The 13188-nt window shown below is 37.8% G+C and overlaps 1 protein-coding gene across 2 annotated transcripts in view; it reads right to left on the bottom strand.

Annotated features, from left to right (window-relative positions):
* Positions 1–955: 955 nt before the first annotated feature.
* FMO5 (flavin containing dimethylaniline monoxygenase 5) overlaps positions 956–13188 on the bottom strand; it is a 68819-nt gene continuing 56586 nt past the window's right edge. For both annotated transcript variants that reach the window (XM_051992870.1, XM_051992869.1), the window contains 3 exons: positions 12403–12755; positions 6595–6667; positions 956–3891 (listed from right to left, as the gene is read on the bottom strand). In XM_051992870.1, the coding sequence (XP_051848830.1) occupies positions 3543–3891; positions 6595–6667; positions 12403–12755 (775 nt within the window). In that variant the 3' untranslated portion in view covers positions 956–3542. The remainder of the gene's footprint in view (positions 3892–6594; positions 6668–12402; positions 12756–13188) is intronic.

Genomic DNA, 13188 nt, shown 5'->3' with positions numbered 1-13188 from the left:
AATGACTTGTCCAGAGCCACACTGTGAATAAGCGTCTCAGGGGAAATTTTCACTTAGGAAAATTAGTTTTCCTGATTCTAAGCCTGGCACTCTATTTACTGTGGCAAGGGAAATATAATTGGGTTCACATCTGGGAAGGATTGTCCCATGGAAAAAGATTTTGCCTTGTTCTATTTTGGTCTCAGAATCAGAAGAACTAAGATCAGTGAATAGGGACTGATTAAAAAAACAGATTTTTGACTGGCTCCAAGAAAGCACACCCTAACCAAGAAAGGGGGCTGCCTTGGAGATAATGAGCTGCTTGTTACTGAGTCTTCAGGGAGACTGGCTGACCACTTTTAAGGGCTACTGTAGAGTTGTATGTTTGGGGAGGGGCTAGGCTTTGAGGGATGGGCCATCTTTAAAGTTCTTTCCAATTCTGAAATTCAATGATGCTGATAAACTTATTGTAGTATTACCCTTTGTTATCTGTGTATCTGGAGGCCACAATGGCAGCAATTATATCTTAATTTAAACTTGCATTTCCCTTCAGCGCCTGGCACAATGTTTTGTACCATTTGTTGAACAGGATTTCGTGGATGAGAAGGAAAAGAGAATAAGCATTTATATGGTGCCCACCATGTGCCAGGCACTGGGCGAATGCTGTACACTTATTATCTTACTGGACAGTCACAATAACTTTTTTGAGGGAGTTGCTGGTATTATCCCCATTTAATATCCATAACATCCATTTTTGAGGGGAATGGGGCAAACACACATTTAAGAGACTTCCCCAGAATTACACAACTTCTGAGGGAGTGAGGATGAATTTGAACAGATGGTCTTTTTGATTCCAGAACCAGCATTCTCTCCACTTGCACTCCCTCTCTGCCTCAATTTCCCAGTACCACCCAGCTGTTGGAGGGGGTTTGTGATCTGGAGTTATTCTTCAAAGGGAACAAGAACAAGAACCAAACAGATTTCACTGCTGATTTATTTATGTAGTTTAGATTAAAGGGGGAAAAAGACCAAGATCAAATGGGTAATGGTATCTCATTCACAGAGGAAACTATGCTGGTGTTAGGACTCTAAGCCAATCCCAGAACAAAAATCACACATTCACTTTTCAACTTTAATCAAACATAGCAGAACAAAGTCTCCACATGACTAAAGTAAGCCATATTGATCTGATTAATATCCATTTATCTTGTCATTACAAAACTACAAAAGTTATATCTAGGATTAAAATACCTTTGTTGCCATGTTGTAAGCACTCATTATTTTATCTTTATTTATTGCTTGAGTTGAGTTAGTTCTAGGAAGACCGAGGTCCCTTGCTCTCAGAAGAGAAGAAGTTAATAGCCCCAGAGGAAACTTTCTTTCCTTCAGAGTGGTGGGGCTCAAACTTTTTGTTCTCAAGGTCCATTTATACTCTTAAAAATTTTGAATGCCCCCACCAAGAGCTTTTGTTTATATGATATATATATATATGTATATGTGTGTGTGTATATATATATATGTATATATGCAAGGTATACATATATATTATAGCATATTTCAAATTTTTATGTGCTAATTTTCTGATATGGTAAATAGTAAGATACATACATAAACATATTTGAGATAATATTTAATATACATACATACATATGTGTGTGTTTTTGTTCTGTTTCAATTATGTTCAGTTCTTTGTGACCCCCATTTGGGGTTTTCTTGGCAAAGACAATAGAATAGTTTGCCATTTCCTTCTCCAGATCTCTAGATGAAGAAACTGAGGCACGCAGTGTTAAATGACTTGCCCAGGATCATACAGCTAGTAAATGCTGTCAAAGGGCAGCTATGATCCCTCTCTCTCTTCCCACACACATCTACATACACATATACGTATGTATACATACACATATATGCACAGACATGTACATATTGACATACACACATATAAATGAAATCTCAGTATTTACCATACTAGAAATTAAAATGTCATAATTTTATAATGAAAATAATTTTGATTTCATAGATTCCCCTGAAAGGATGTGGGGATTTTCAGAGTTCTCAGGATCATACTTTCATACTTTGAGAATAGCTGATTTGGAGAAAATCCTTCAAGGAGGAGCTCAGAATAATGTTCCAAGCAGGAATGGCATTCTCTCCCTTGGCCTATTAGCACATGTTAATTAAGCTAATTTATTTACTAAAAGATAACTCCAGAAATGGAAAAGAAAGGTAAATAAAATTAAAGTGAATTATGTAATTATGTAAATCAACCCATAAAGGTCAGCCTCAATATTTACAAGATAACTGAGAAATGCTATAAAATGATTAAGGAGGCTCAAGAAAAAGCAGAGTCTATATGGCAGGCCAGCTCTGATTTAGAGAAAGTTGTCATTCTGCCTTCCATTAATTTCCAGAACGCTCACCCCTTCAGCATCTGCAAATAGTGTTGTTTGTTTAACCAGTCCAGGGTCGGGCACTGCTCCCAGATGTTACATAATATTGCACAAGAGTTGTTCCAAACAAAAAATTAGCTTGTGATGGGATGTGAAAGGAAATCCTTTCTTAAAGAGAGCCTTGGAACCTTGGAACGATCTCTTATCTCCTAAGGGAGGCAGAGAGAGCCCAGCTCACTGATGAGAATTTTGACTAATTATGGTGAATAAGCAAGCGGCTGGATCAGGACTTAAATCTGGGCCCTCCATTTATACTTCTCTTCTTTATTCTTGAGTCTATTTGGGACATCTACGTCAGAATAGGAGAGAAGTAGACAGAAGTCTTAGATTCTCCTGGTTAAGTCTGGTTACTTCTAATCACAGAATATCTAACTTTGTTCTGATTAAATGAAACTATCCTATTAGTCTGGGCTAGTCAAACAATAATTTGTTCCAGTCAACTTTCTTAAGGGGTAAGAAAGCGGAAAAGGTCTGACCATGAGAAGCAGAAAATGGATTGCAAAATCTCGGGGGCATCAGGGTTTCTAGATGAATCTCTTATCTGGGTTTCAACAAATTCCAAGACAGAAGCCAATTCCACAGTCAGCCCTGATACCTGATAGTTTGTTGTTGTTCACTCTTTGTGACCCCATTTGGGGTTTTCTTGGCAAAGACACTGGAATAGTTGGCCATTTCTTTCTCCAGACCATTTTACAGATAAGGAAACTGAGGCAAACAAAGCTAAGTAAGGATCACACAGCTAGGAAATATCTGAGGTTGCATTTGAACTCATGAAGATGAGTCTTCCTAACTCCAGGCCTGGAGCTCTGTGCCCTAGCTGCTTTTCTGGGACAATGACGGACTGTATTATGGATGGATCACTTTAGTTGAGCTCCCCTAGTAACTGCTAGTGGTGTCTCAGCCAAAGTGGACATAGAGCTTTGGGTGGAACGCAGAGCAAACAGGGAAAGAAAACTGAATGGATGAAAATGGGTAGAAGGGGAAAAAGAGGGATGCTTGGAAAGGAAATCCCCCCGCAGAAGAGTTGAGAGAAGCTCTACAAGTTTCTTTTTTTGGCACTCTGAAGGCACTATTGAACTGGCTAACCCATTAGAGCTGATGCAAACAGCTCGAGAGCTAAATATAACCTAAGATGATGGAAATGAAAACGACAGCCAGCATCCATTTGCCAACCATCATCATCACTGAGGAATCGTGGACATTTTTTCCTACCATCCTTGTCTTCAATGGCTTCTGGATACGGTCATTCACTGTGAGGATGGCTTTTCGGGCTCCATCCCACTTCCCTGGGCCCTGTAAGCGGTACTGGAGGGGGGTACAAGGCCCAAAGAACATATGAAACGCCAGTTTGGGATCAGTGAAGACCAGGGACAGCAGGTTGGGCTTCACCCCCACCAACTCAGCGAGCTCCTCCATATACTCCAGGAAGTCTGTCTGGATGGTGTGGCGGGGGCTCTCCACGTATCTATGGAAAGGGAGACAGAAGCAGCGGCCCTTCATCAGTCCAGTCAGGCAATCGACAGGCCCCAACTGTGGACCTGGGACTGGAGACACAGTAGGGATCCCACCCTTGGGGAGCTTACATCCCTGCTGAGGAGATAGGGCAGACAACAGTGCCCTAACACTGTTAAATAAATTTTTTATTTGAAAAATTATTATTATTATTATCTATTATAACATAATTATATGATATAACTATGATTGCATAATTATATATAATTATAATTTACATTATTGATATAATTATATTATTTTATTATTTTTATTGAAGTTTTTTATTTTCAAAACATATGCAATAATTTTTCATCATTGACCCCCGCAAAACCTTGTGTTCCAGTTTCCCCTCTTCCCCTCATTTCTTCTCCTAGATGGCAAGTAATCCAAGGTATTCTTATAGTCCAGAATTTTGCCCCTACCAACCTAGTTGTTTTTAAATACATATAGATAAAATTATAGATATGTATTCATTTTAATTACCTTATAACTTAGATCCAACAAGAGCAATATTTAATTGACTCCTGGTATCCTTATAGTCCAGAATTTTGCCCCCCTACCAACCTATTGTTTTTAAATATGTAAATAAAATGATAGGTTTCAGCACAAAGAAAGATCTTGTTATAATTAATAGAAAACTTCTAGTCTCACTTTTCTGCACCTAATTTCTAGTTGTCTTTTAAAGCTCAATTCAAATTCTGAAACTGGAGATGGAGTGTCAGTAGAACAACATCCAGGAGGACTTCACTGGACCAAAGTATATCTGGGAGTGTGTAAGGTGTAAGAAAACTAGAAAAGGGGGAGGGGTGAGCACTAAATTATGAAGAGATCTTATGTTTGATCCTGGAGGCCATAGGGAGCCATTGAAGTTTACTGAAGGAAGAAGTGACTTGTGTTTCAGAAAAACCACTCTAGTTCCTGAATGGAACTACATAATCCTTTACATAATCCATAATCCATTACATAATCCATTCTCCAATGGACTGGAGCAAGTAAAGATTTGAGACATCCCCAGGCTATTGTAATAGTCTCAGCAGGAGGTGATGATCCAGAGAGCTGGTTGTGTCACAGCAGAGAAAGCGATGTAAAAGAGAGATCTTATAAAGGTAAAATTGGTAGGATTTGGGGCAGAGGGTGAAAGATAGTAAGGGACCGAGGATGGCATCTGACTTGTAAGCCTGAGGAATTGGAAGAGTGGTGGGGTTAGGGACGGGGAAGTTTGAAGTGGAGAGGATTTAGGGAGACAGACAACATGTTGAGTTTAAGATATCCAGAGGACATCTAATCTGGACGAACATGTGGTCAGCAGGACTGGCCACCAGAACGCCTGGAGGTCACAGGAAGAATCCTGCTCTACTGGACCTTCCAGCCTGCCCACGTCACAAGTGGCTTGCCCACATGGAAGACCAATGCCAGAGAAATTGGAAGAGCCGCCTTTCTATGCTTCCTTTTATGGCCTTCTGGTACAGGACTTCTTCCGCTTCCAGTTATTTCTACCTAAACAGAGCCATCGTGCTCCAGGCAAAACATGACACCAATGAAAGGTTTCATTTTTTTCCCCTCTTCCCCTTGTTTGTATTCTTGGATTTCAGGTACAGGATTTGAGAAATTTCTCCAACCTATCTTTCTTTATCTCTACTCAGTTTTCTGTTAATTATAATAAGACCTTTCTTTGTGCTGAAACCTATCATTTTATCTATATATTAAAAAATAACTAGGTTGGTAGGGACAAAATTCTGTATTATAAGGATACCAGGAGCCAACTAAATATTGTTCTTGTCAGATCTAAATTATAAGGTAATAAAATGAAAACATAGCTATAATTTCATCTATATATTAAACAACCACAACAAAAATCCAACTAGGTTGGTAGGGGCAAAATTCTGGATTATGAGGGTACTAGGAATCAACTAACTATCACTCTTGTTGGATCTAAATTATGAGGTAATAAAACGAATACACATCTATAATTTTATCTATATATATTCAAAAACAACTAGGTTGGTAGGGACAAAACTCTGAACCATAAAGATACCAGGAGCCAACTAAATATTGCTCTTGTCGGATCTAAATTATAAGATAAAATGAATACATATCTATAATTTTATCTATATATTTTAAAAACTCAACTAGGTTGGGTGAGACAATAGTCTGAACTATAAAGATACCAGGAGCCAATTAAATATTGCTCTTATCAGATCTAAATTACAAGGTAATAAAATAAATACACATCTATAATTTTATCTATATATTAAAAAACAACATCAGCAACAACAACAACAAAACAACTAGGTTGGTAGGGACAACATTCTGTACTATAAGGACACCAGAAGTCAACTAAATATTGCTCTTGTCAGATCTAAATTACTAGGTAATAAAATGAATAACTATCTACAATTTTATCTATATATTATAAAACAATAACAACAAAATAAAAATCAACAAGGTTGGTAGGGACAACATTCTGAACTATAAGGTTACCAGGAGTCAACTAAATGTTGCTTTTTTCAGCTCTAAATTATAAGGTTATAGAATGAATACATATTTTATAGATTCATAAAATCTTAGTACTGGAAGAGTCCTGAGAGATCATTTTGACCAATTTCCTAATTTTAAAGAAAAAAAAGTGCGAGGTGGGGGAAGTAACAAAAGGCAGGATTTTAAAATGTCTTACCTTTTGGCCATTTCTTCTCTACTATTAGTGATTTCTTCCATCATTTCACTTTGTGAAGGCAAGGTCTTCAATCCTAAATCATAAACAAATAAATCCTCAGACCCCAAAAGGAAAGATTCTCATTCCAGATGAATGAGGAAACAATTATTTACTCCATAGCACACTGAACTGCCCCAATACAAGAATCCAGTATCCACAGTTCCTAACTTCACAGAGTTTATCTTATTCCGTTCAAGTTTGAACCGAACTAACTCCATCTCGATTTTCTGGGGCTTCGATGAAAGCTAAAACTCTAACAGTGTTTGACTGGGAACAACTACCTGTACCTTGTATCCTGTTTGAACAGATACTTCTTTCTACAATTAATTAACTATAGTATATATTATTTATATCTTACTTTAATTGTCTTCCATATATCACATTTTTTTTTTTTAAAATGGATTTAAAAAAACAACAACTATGAGTTTATTTTTTCTATATTTCTAGGTAATCCTGTACCTAGAAAGGCAGATGGCACTTACACAGAATGTTGGAAATGAGGAAGACCTGTCTTGGACATATTAGCTGTGTGACTGTCCCTTCCGTCACCCCATTTTTAGTTTACTAATCAATAAAAAGGAGTTAACAGTAGTATCTATGTCCAAGGGTTATTAAGAAGTTTAAATGAGATGATATTTGTAAAGTGCCTTGCAAACTTTAAAGCATTATATAAATGCTAATTATTAGTATTTCTAATTAGTGAAGAAAGAGTAGAGTAAATATTTCCTTTGGTTTTTGTTCTTTTACTATTTTTTTTTTTAAACTGAATAGAGTCTCTACTCAGAAATACTTATATTTGTTTCAGGAGATTTTCTTTCAAGAACCACAGTAATACTCTATTCAATAGGTTGATCCAAAGAAGGGCCCTGGAGGTCCTTAGGTGACTAGGGGAGACAGTGAATAGAGTGCTGTTTCTGAGTCAGGGAGGCCCAAGTTCAAATCCAGCCTCAGAAATTCACTAGTTGCATGATCCTGGACAAGCCATTTAAGCTCAGTTTGCCTCAGTTTTCTCATTGTAAATGAAATAGGATTAGTTCCCACTTCCCAAAGTTCTTGTGAAGATCTGGATTAGGTGAAAGGAAATGAGAAAGGAATCAGTATTTATACAGTACCTACTATGTGCTAAGCACTTTACAGCTATTATCTCACTTGATCTTCACAAGTGAATTTCTGAGGCTGGATTTGAACTTGGGCCTCCCTGACTCAGAAACAGCACTCTATTCACTGTCTCCCCTAGTCACCTAAGGACCTCCATAACCCCTAAAAGTGCAGCCCTGAGCTTAAATGCAGACACTTATTAGCTTTATGACCCTGGGCAGGTCACCTAATCATGACGGCTTCCCTGCTCCTCTCCCTCAAGAAAATAAAATAAAACAAAATACTCTGTAAATGTGAACTCTTATATTTGGTTTCAAGAGGAAATGTAAAGAAGGAAAACCAGCTCTCTCACCTAATAACAATGGGGCTTTATGTCAGTGAGAAAGGAACACAGTTATGTAAAACCTCGGTCTAAGCTTAAATCCTCAGGAGACAGACAATTCTCACCTTCTAAAACATCCTTCAGGTGAAGGGCCAAAGGACCCCCTCACTGGCCAAGCCCTTCAGAGATGGAAGTTCCAGAAAAAAGTCAAGAGCATTCTCAAGACAAGGTTTTAAGCATTTTGGCTTTGAACCCATATTTCTTGGAAATCTACCATGTAGATTTTATCCGTTGGGTATTTATTGCATGGGAATATTTTTGATGCACAATTATCCACTCTGCCTTTTTTCCCACTGTGAGAGTGGGAAGTGCTAGTTTTATGACTCCATCAAAGGGACAGCTACCTGGTAAGATGGGTAAAACACCTGGCCCTAAATTCAAAGGGATCTGAGTTCAAATCTAGCCTCAGACACATCCTAGCTGTGTGACCCTGGGCAAGTCACTTAACCCCAATTACCTTGCCAAAAAACCCCAAACCAACCAAACAAAAGAATCCATGATGTTTTAGTCATCCCACAAGCATTAGTTAAATGTCTGCTGTGTGCCAGGCTTTGAGCTAGCCCCCAGAGAAAAAAGAATGAAACAATTCCTATTCTCAGTGAGCTTTCATTATGACCAGGAAAGCAACACAGAAGCCTGAAGAGGCTCCATTTGGGATTTATTTACTAGCAATGGAACCGAAAAACCTGAATCCTAATCTTACCCAAAACTCCATCTGGATATCCCTTTTATTGTCACTGGCACTATAAGGGTATGTGTGTATGTGTGTAGGCACATATGTATACAATCATATATATTATTCATATTTATATTATATATGAAGTTTCCACTATACTTTTAATTATATGTTTAATTATTTAATTTTTATTAGATATAATTTTATTATACATTTATATACCATTTATGTATTTATTATAATTATTTAATTATATGTTTAATTAAACATTCGAAGCAAGCAGATTCAAAGCAATAAAATATAAGTACTGTGGGTCTTTGCACTTTTGTTAAACAAGCAGGAAAACGAGGTTCCAGTTACAGAGTTTTGCAGTTTCCCAAGTATATTCCTGGTAATTAGCCTATAAAATCACATTTCTGTTTTGTAAGTGGGGAAACGGAGGCCACGGAATTCAGGACCCATCCAAAGTCAGGCAGCTGGTGAATGACAGGGTCAGGACAGTTGTGGATTGTGGATTTCTGGCAATGCTTGTTGAGCCAGGGGCATAGTTTAAATTCACCATCAGGGCAGGAGCCTGTGAATTCTGATTTTTGGACTGAGCCAAGTAGTTTCCCGGGCTGGAAGGCCTTTCTCTCTGGCTCATCCTTTTCCTTTTCTTTTTCTTTTCCAAACTGCCCTGTCTGTAACTAGCTTTTCAACTCCCAGAGTGGCTACATTCCCTTCTGCATGGCTGACCACTGCCTAAGCCTAAAACAGCATGGGAGGCTTCACTGCTCATAAATCCATTGGCATTTTGAGAACATATTCTCTTAGCCCATTCTTTATTCTCTCGGTCCCAAGTGTAGAGTCCTTCGTGTATGTTTGGAAAGTTTCCCTATTCTATCAACAATTTGGTTTATTTCAGATGTGAGATTCTGGACAATCAAGTTAACAATCTATTTGAAATTGGACTTGTTCTTTGAACTCACCCACAACAAAAAATTGGCATAAGGGAAAATGTGTATGATTCAATTCCAATAGCTACTATTTTGAAATAAATGTAAATCATGCAGGTGTTTTAATTAGCAATTTAAAAAAAGACAATTTAGGGAAATTTTCAAAGGGAAAAAAAAAGACAATTTGGAATTGTTCTAATCCAGGTATTCTTAACCTGTTTTTTGCCTTTCTCAGTGTGGTGAAGCCAGACCTTTTTTTCAGAATAATGTTTTTAAATAATTGAAGGAAATACTAAATTCCAGTTAGAGGATTAGTGAAAAGAACAATATATTTTCCCCCCCTAAATTCACAGACCCTCCCTGAAAGCTAACTCCAGTCCCCGAAACCCAGAGTAAGCTCTTTTCTTATCTCAGTCTATTTGAAGGAGTACACGGTCCAACAGGCACTCGGACTTCCAGGTTTGTGCCATTACTGAGGAAATGATCCATTATGTGATTCTGCAGCTGGCAAATGTAGGGGAATAATTGGAATCATGGAAAGGTCCCAATCCCTTTCCTACTGTCTATTACTCCTTTTTTTGTGTATTACCATGAACAACTTCATGGAGGATGGGAGGAGGAAGAGAAGAAGGCTTTTTAAAAATAATCTTGGTTTCAATCCCAATTAAAGGTCACTCTGGTCCAGGAAGAACTGAATATTCATAGGGAATCTGCAAGTGATGAGACTTTGTGAAGTTCTCTAGGCTGGTCAGTGGAAACCAGAGTCTGTCTCCAGGCCCATACAAAAGGATGTCCAGCATCCTAGATCTAGATCAGGCTCTCTCTAGCAAAGCCTTTGTGGACCCTGGTCTACTTTTATGCTACAATGAGATAAGGTCTTCTCGCTAATAATATTTTATCACCTATTTTTAATGAAAGATATGAAATCAATAAATGACTTAAGGCAACATCGCTAGTACAATGATTCCAACTGCTGTAATGATACTAACAATGACAAATATTCAGTGGATGAAGTGCTAGCCCTGGAGTCAGGAAGCCTCATCTTTGTGAATTCAAATCTGACCTCAGATACTTATTAGCTTTGTGACCCTGCACAAGTCACTTAGCCCTGTTTGCCTCAGTTTACTTATCTATAAAGTAAACTGAAGAAGTAAATGACAAACCACTCTGGTATCTATGCCAAAAGGGATCATGAAAATTTGGACATGACTGAAAAGACTGAACAATAACAACTAAATAATAACAAAAGAGGAAAAATTAAAGACTGGAGATCTAAATTCTTTGCACTTCTGTTCCTGGCTCAATCAGATTTTACTTTGTATTTGTAGCAAACTTCTCTGCTTTTAAGTAACATTGGTTGAATAATACCGATTTACTTCACAAAAATGCTGTGAGATAGAACCTTCCAAGCCAGATTATTATTATCCTGGAGTTGATGTACTTAAAAAAAAAACCCAAATAACTTCATAACAGTATTTTATTATAATTGCTTTCCTTTGTAATTCCATGTGTTTTTATTATATGCATTTAAAAACATTATTTTGAGTGGAAAATTAAGTAGATGCCCATCAATTGGAGAATGGTTAAATAAGTTGTGGTATTTGAATGTAATGGAAAATTATTGTTCTGTTAGAAATGATGAGCAGGCAGATTTCAGAAAAGCCTGGACTTACATGCACTGATGCTGAGTGAATTGAGCAGAACCAGAACAAGAAGCTTATGTAATGATCAACTATGATAGACTTAGCTCTATTTAGTAATGTGGTGATCAAAGACAATTCTGATAGACTCGGGATGGAAAATGCCATCCATATCCAGAGAAATAACTAAGGTGTTAGGGAGCCAGATGTAAGCCCTTTAGAAAAGGCAAGGTCGCTTGGAGTACTTTATGGGATGAGGCAAGGCCTGTTTCACAGCTGGTGATCTATTTCTGAGCTCCCTTGGATTATTTACTGGAAATATGAAGGTCGACATGACCAGAATATACTTTATCTAATGGAACAAGGGGAACATTAAAGGAACAAAAAACAGGATGAGCTTTGACTAATAGAACAAGGAAATATCACATTCTTGATGGTACTTTTTGTGGTTTTTTGACTACTGTGTGATATATAACAGAGAAAAACGTTTATGGTGGGGTATAAAAGGGAACCTGTAAGAAATAAAGTCAGTTCTGCTCTCCTGGCCCCCATTCATTTCTCTCACTACTTCATCCTGCATTTGCACCACTCCCCGGCACTATGGAGACTGAATGCAGATGGAAGCATACTATTTTCACTTTTCCCCCCTTTCTTGTGGTTTTTTTCTTTTGCGGGTTTTTCTTTCACAACACAATTACTATGGAAATGTTTAAAATGATTGTACACATCTAAGTTATATCAGATTTCTTGCTGTCTTGGGGAGGAGGGAGGTAAAGGAAGGAATTCAAAATCCTACAAAAGTGAATGTTGAAAATTATCTTTACATGTAATTGAAAAAAAAAACATGATTAAGTTAAAAAATAATATTCTGAGAAGGTAAGGGGGTCCATGACAAAAAAAGGTTACAACCTCCTGAGCTAATCAGTAAATAAGCAAATAGCTTCTAGCTGCTGAAACAGAATTAAATTCAAACCATTTATTGCTGTTTCCCCAAGTCATTGTACCTGAAGTCTTTCCCACAAGCCTGTTATCACTTACCCTTAAATACCTGTGTGGCCCATCGGCCTTGGAGTTCTGAAATGGGCATGATGGCTCCCAGGGGCTGGATCAGGCCGATGATGGCAAGTGTTGGTTTCTCTAGGTTAGGCGGGAACACCTTCCTATACAGGGAAGTTTTATTCTTGACCACTTTGACGGAGTCTTCAAGGAAGGGGAAGTCAAAGCTATAGCCCGTAGCGAAGATAACGGCATCAATATTATCCTCCCTTGTACCATCTTCAAAGATGGCAGCCGTCTCTGTGAATTCCTTTACATTTCCCTTGACCCGCACTCTGCCAGAAATAATTCTGTTGGGCAGGTCATCATTGACTGTTGGATGCTGGCTCAGAGCTCTGTTTGGAGGGAAGAAAGAGGAAGGAAAGAGAAAAAAAATTAAGAACATGAGAGAGAAAACTTGTCTAGTGTCAGAGAGATTTTGCTTGAGTTGAAGGGGTTTCTTAAGGGATAGGGAAACAGTGTGTGCTATTCTGGAATATGTTGGTCTGTTTAATAAGCCTGTATCAATATGGAATAAATTAGGGCTTCATGGAAGAAAATATGTAGTTACTGGATGACTTAGAACCTGAAGATAAAATGAGGGAAAAAAGAAAAATGGAAAAGACACAGTCTGACTTAAGAGACAGTGACAGAGTGGCAGGACTAGCCTGAGCTTGAATATCACCTCAGGCATTTACCAGCCTGATTATGGCAAATCACTTAATCTCTTAATTTTCTTATCTAAAAAAGGGGATAATACTCACATTACCTCTCAAACAGATTCAATGT

Source organism: Antechinus flavipes, chromosome 4, assembly GCF_016432865.1.
Source record: "Antechinus flavipes isolate AdamAnt ecotype Samford, QLD, Australia chromosome 4, AdamAnt_v2, whole genome shotgun sequence".
In the NCBI taxonomy this organism is placed as follows: domain Eukaryota; kingdom Metazoa; phylum Chordata; class Mammalia; order Dasyuromorphia; family Dasyuridae; genus Antechinus; species Antechinus flavipes.
The sequence above is the reverse complement of the archived record's forward strand: the minus strand, read 5'-3'. Positions and strand labels throughout refer to the sequence as shown.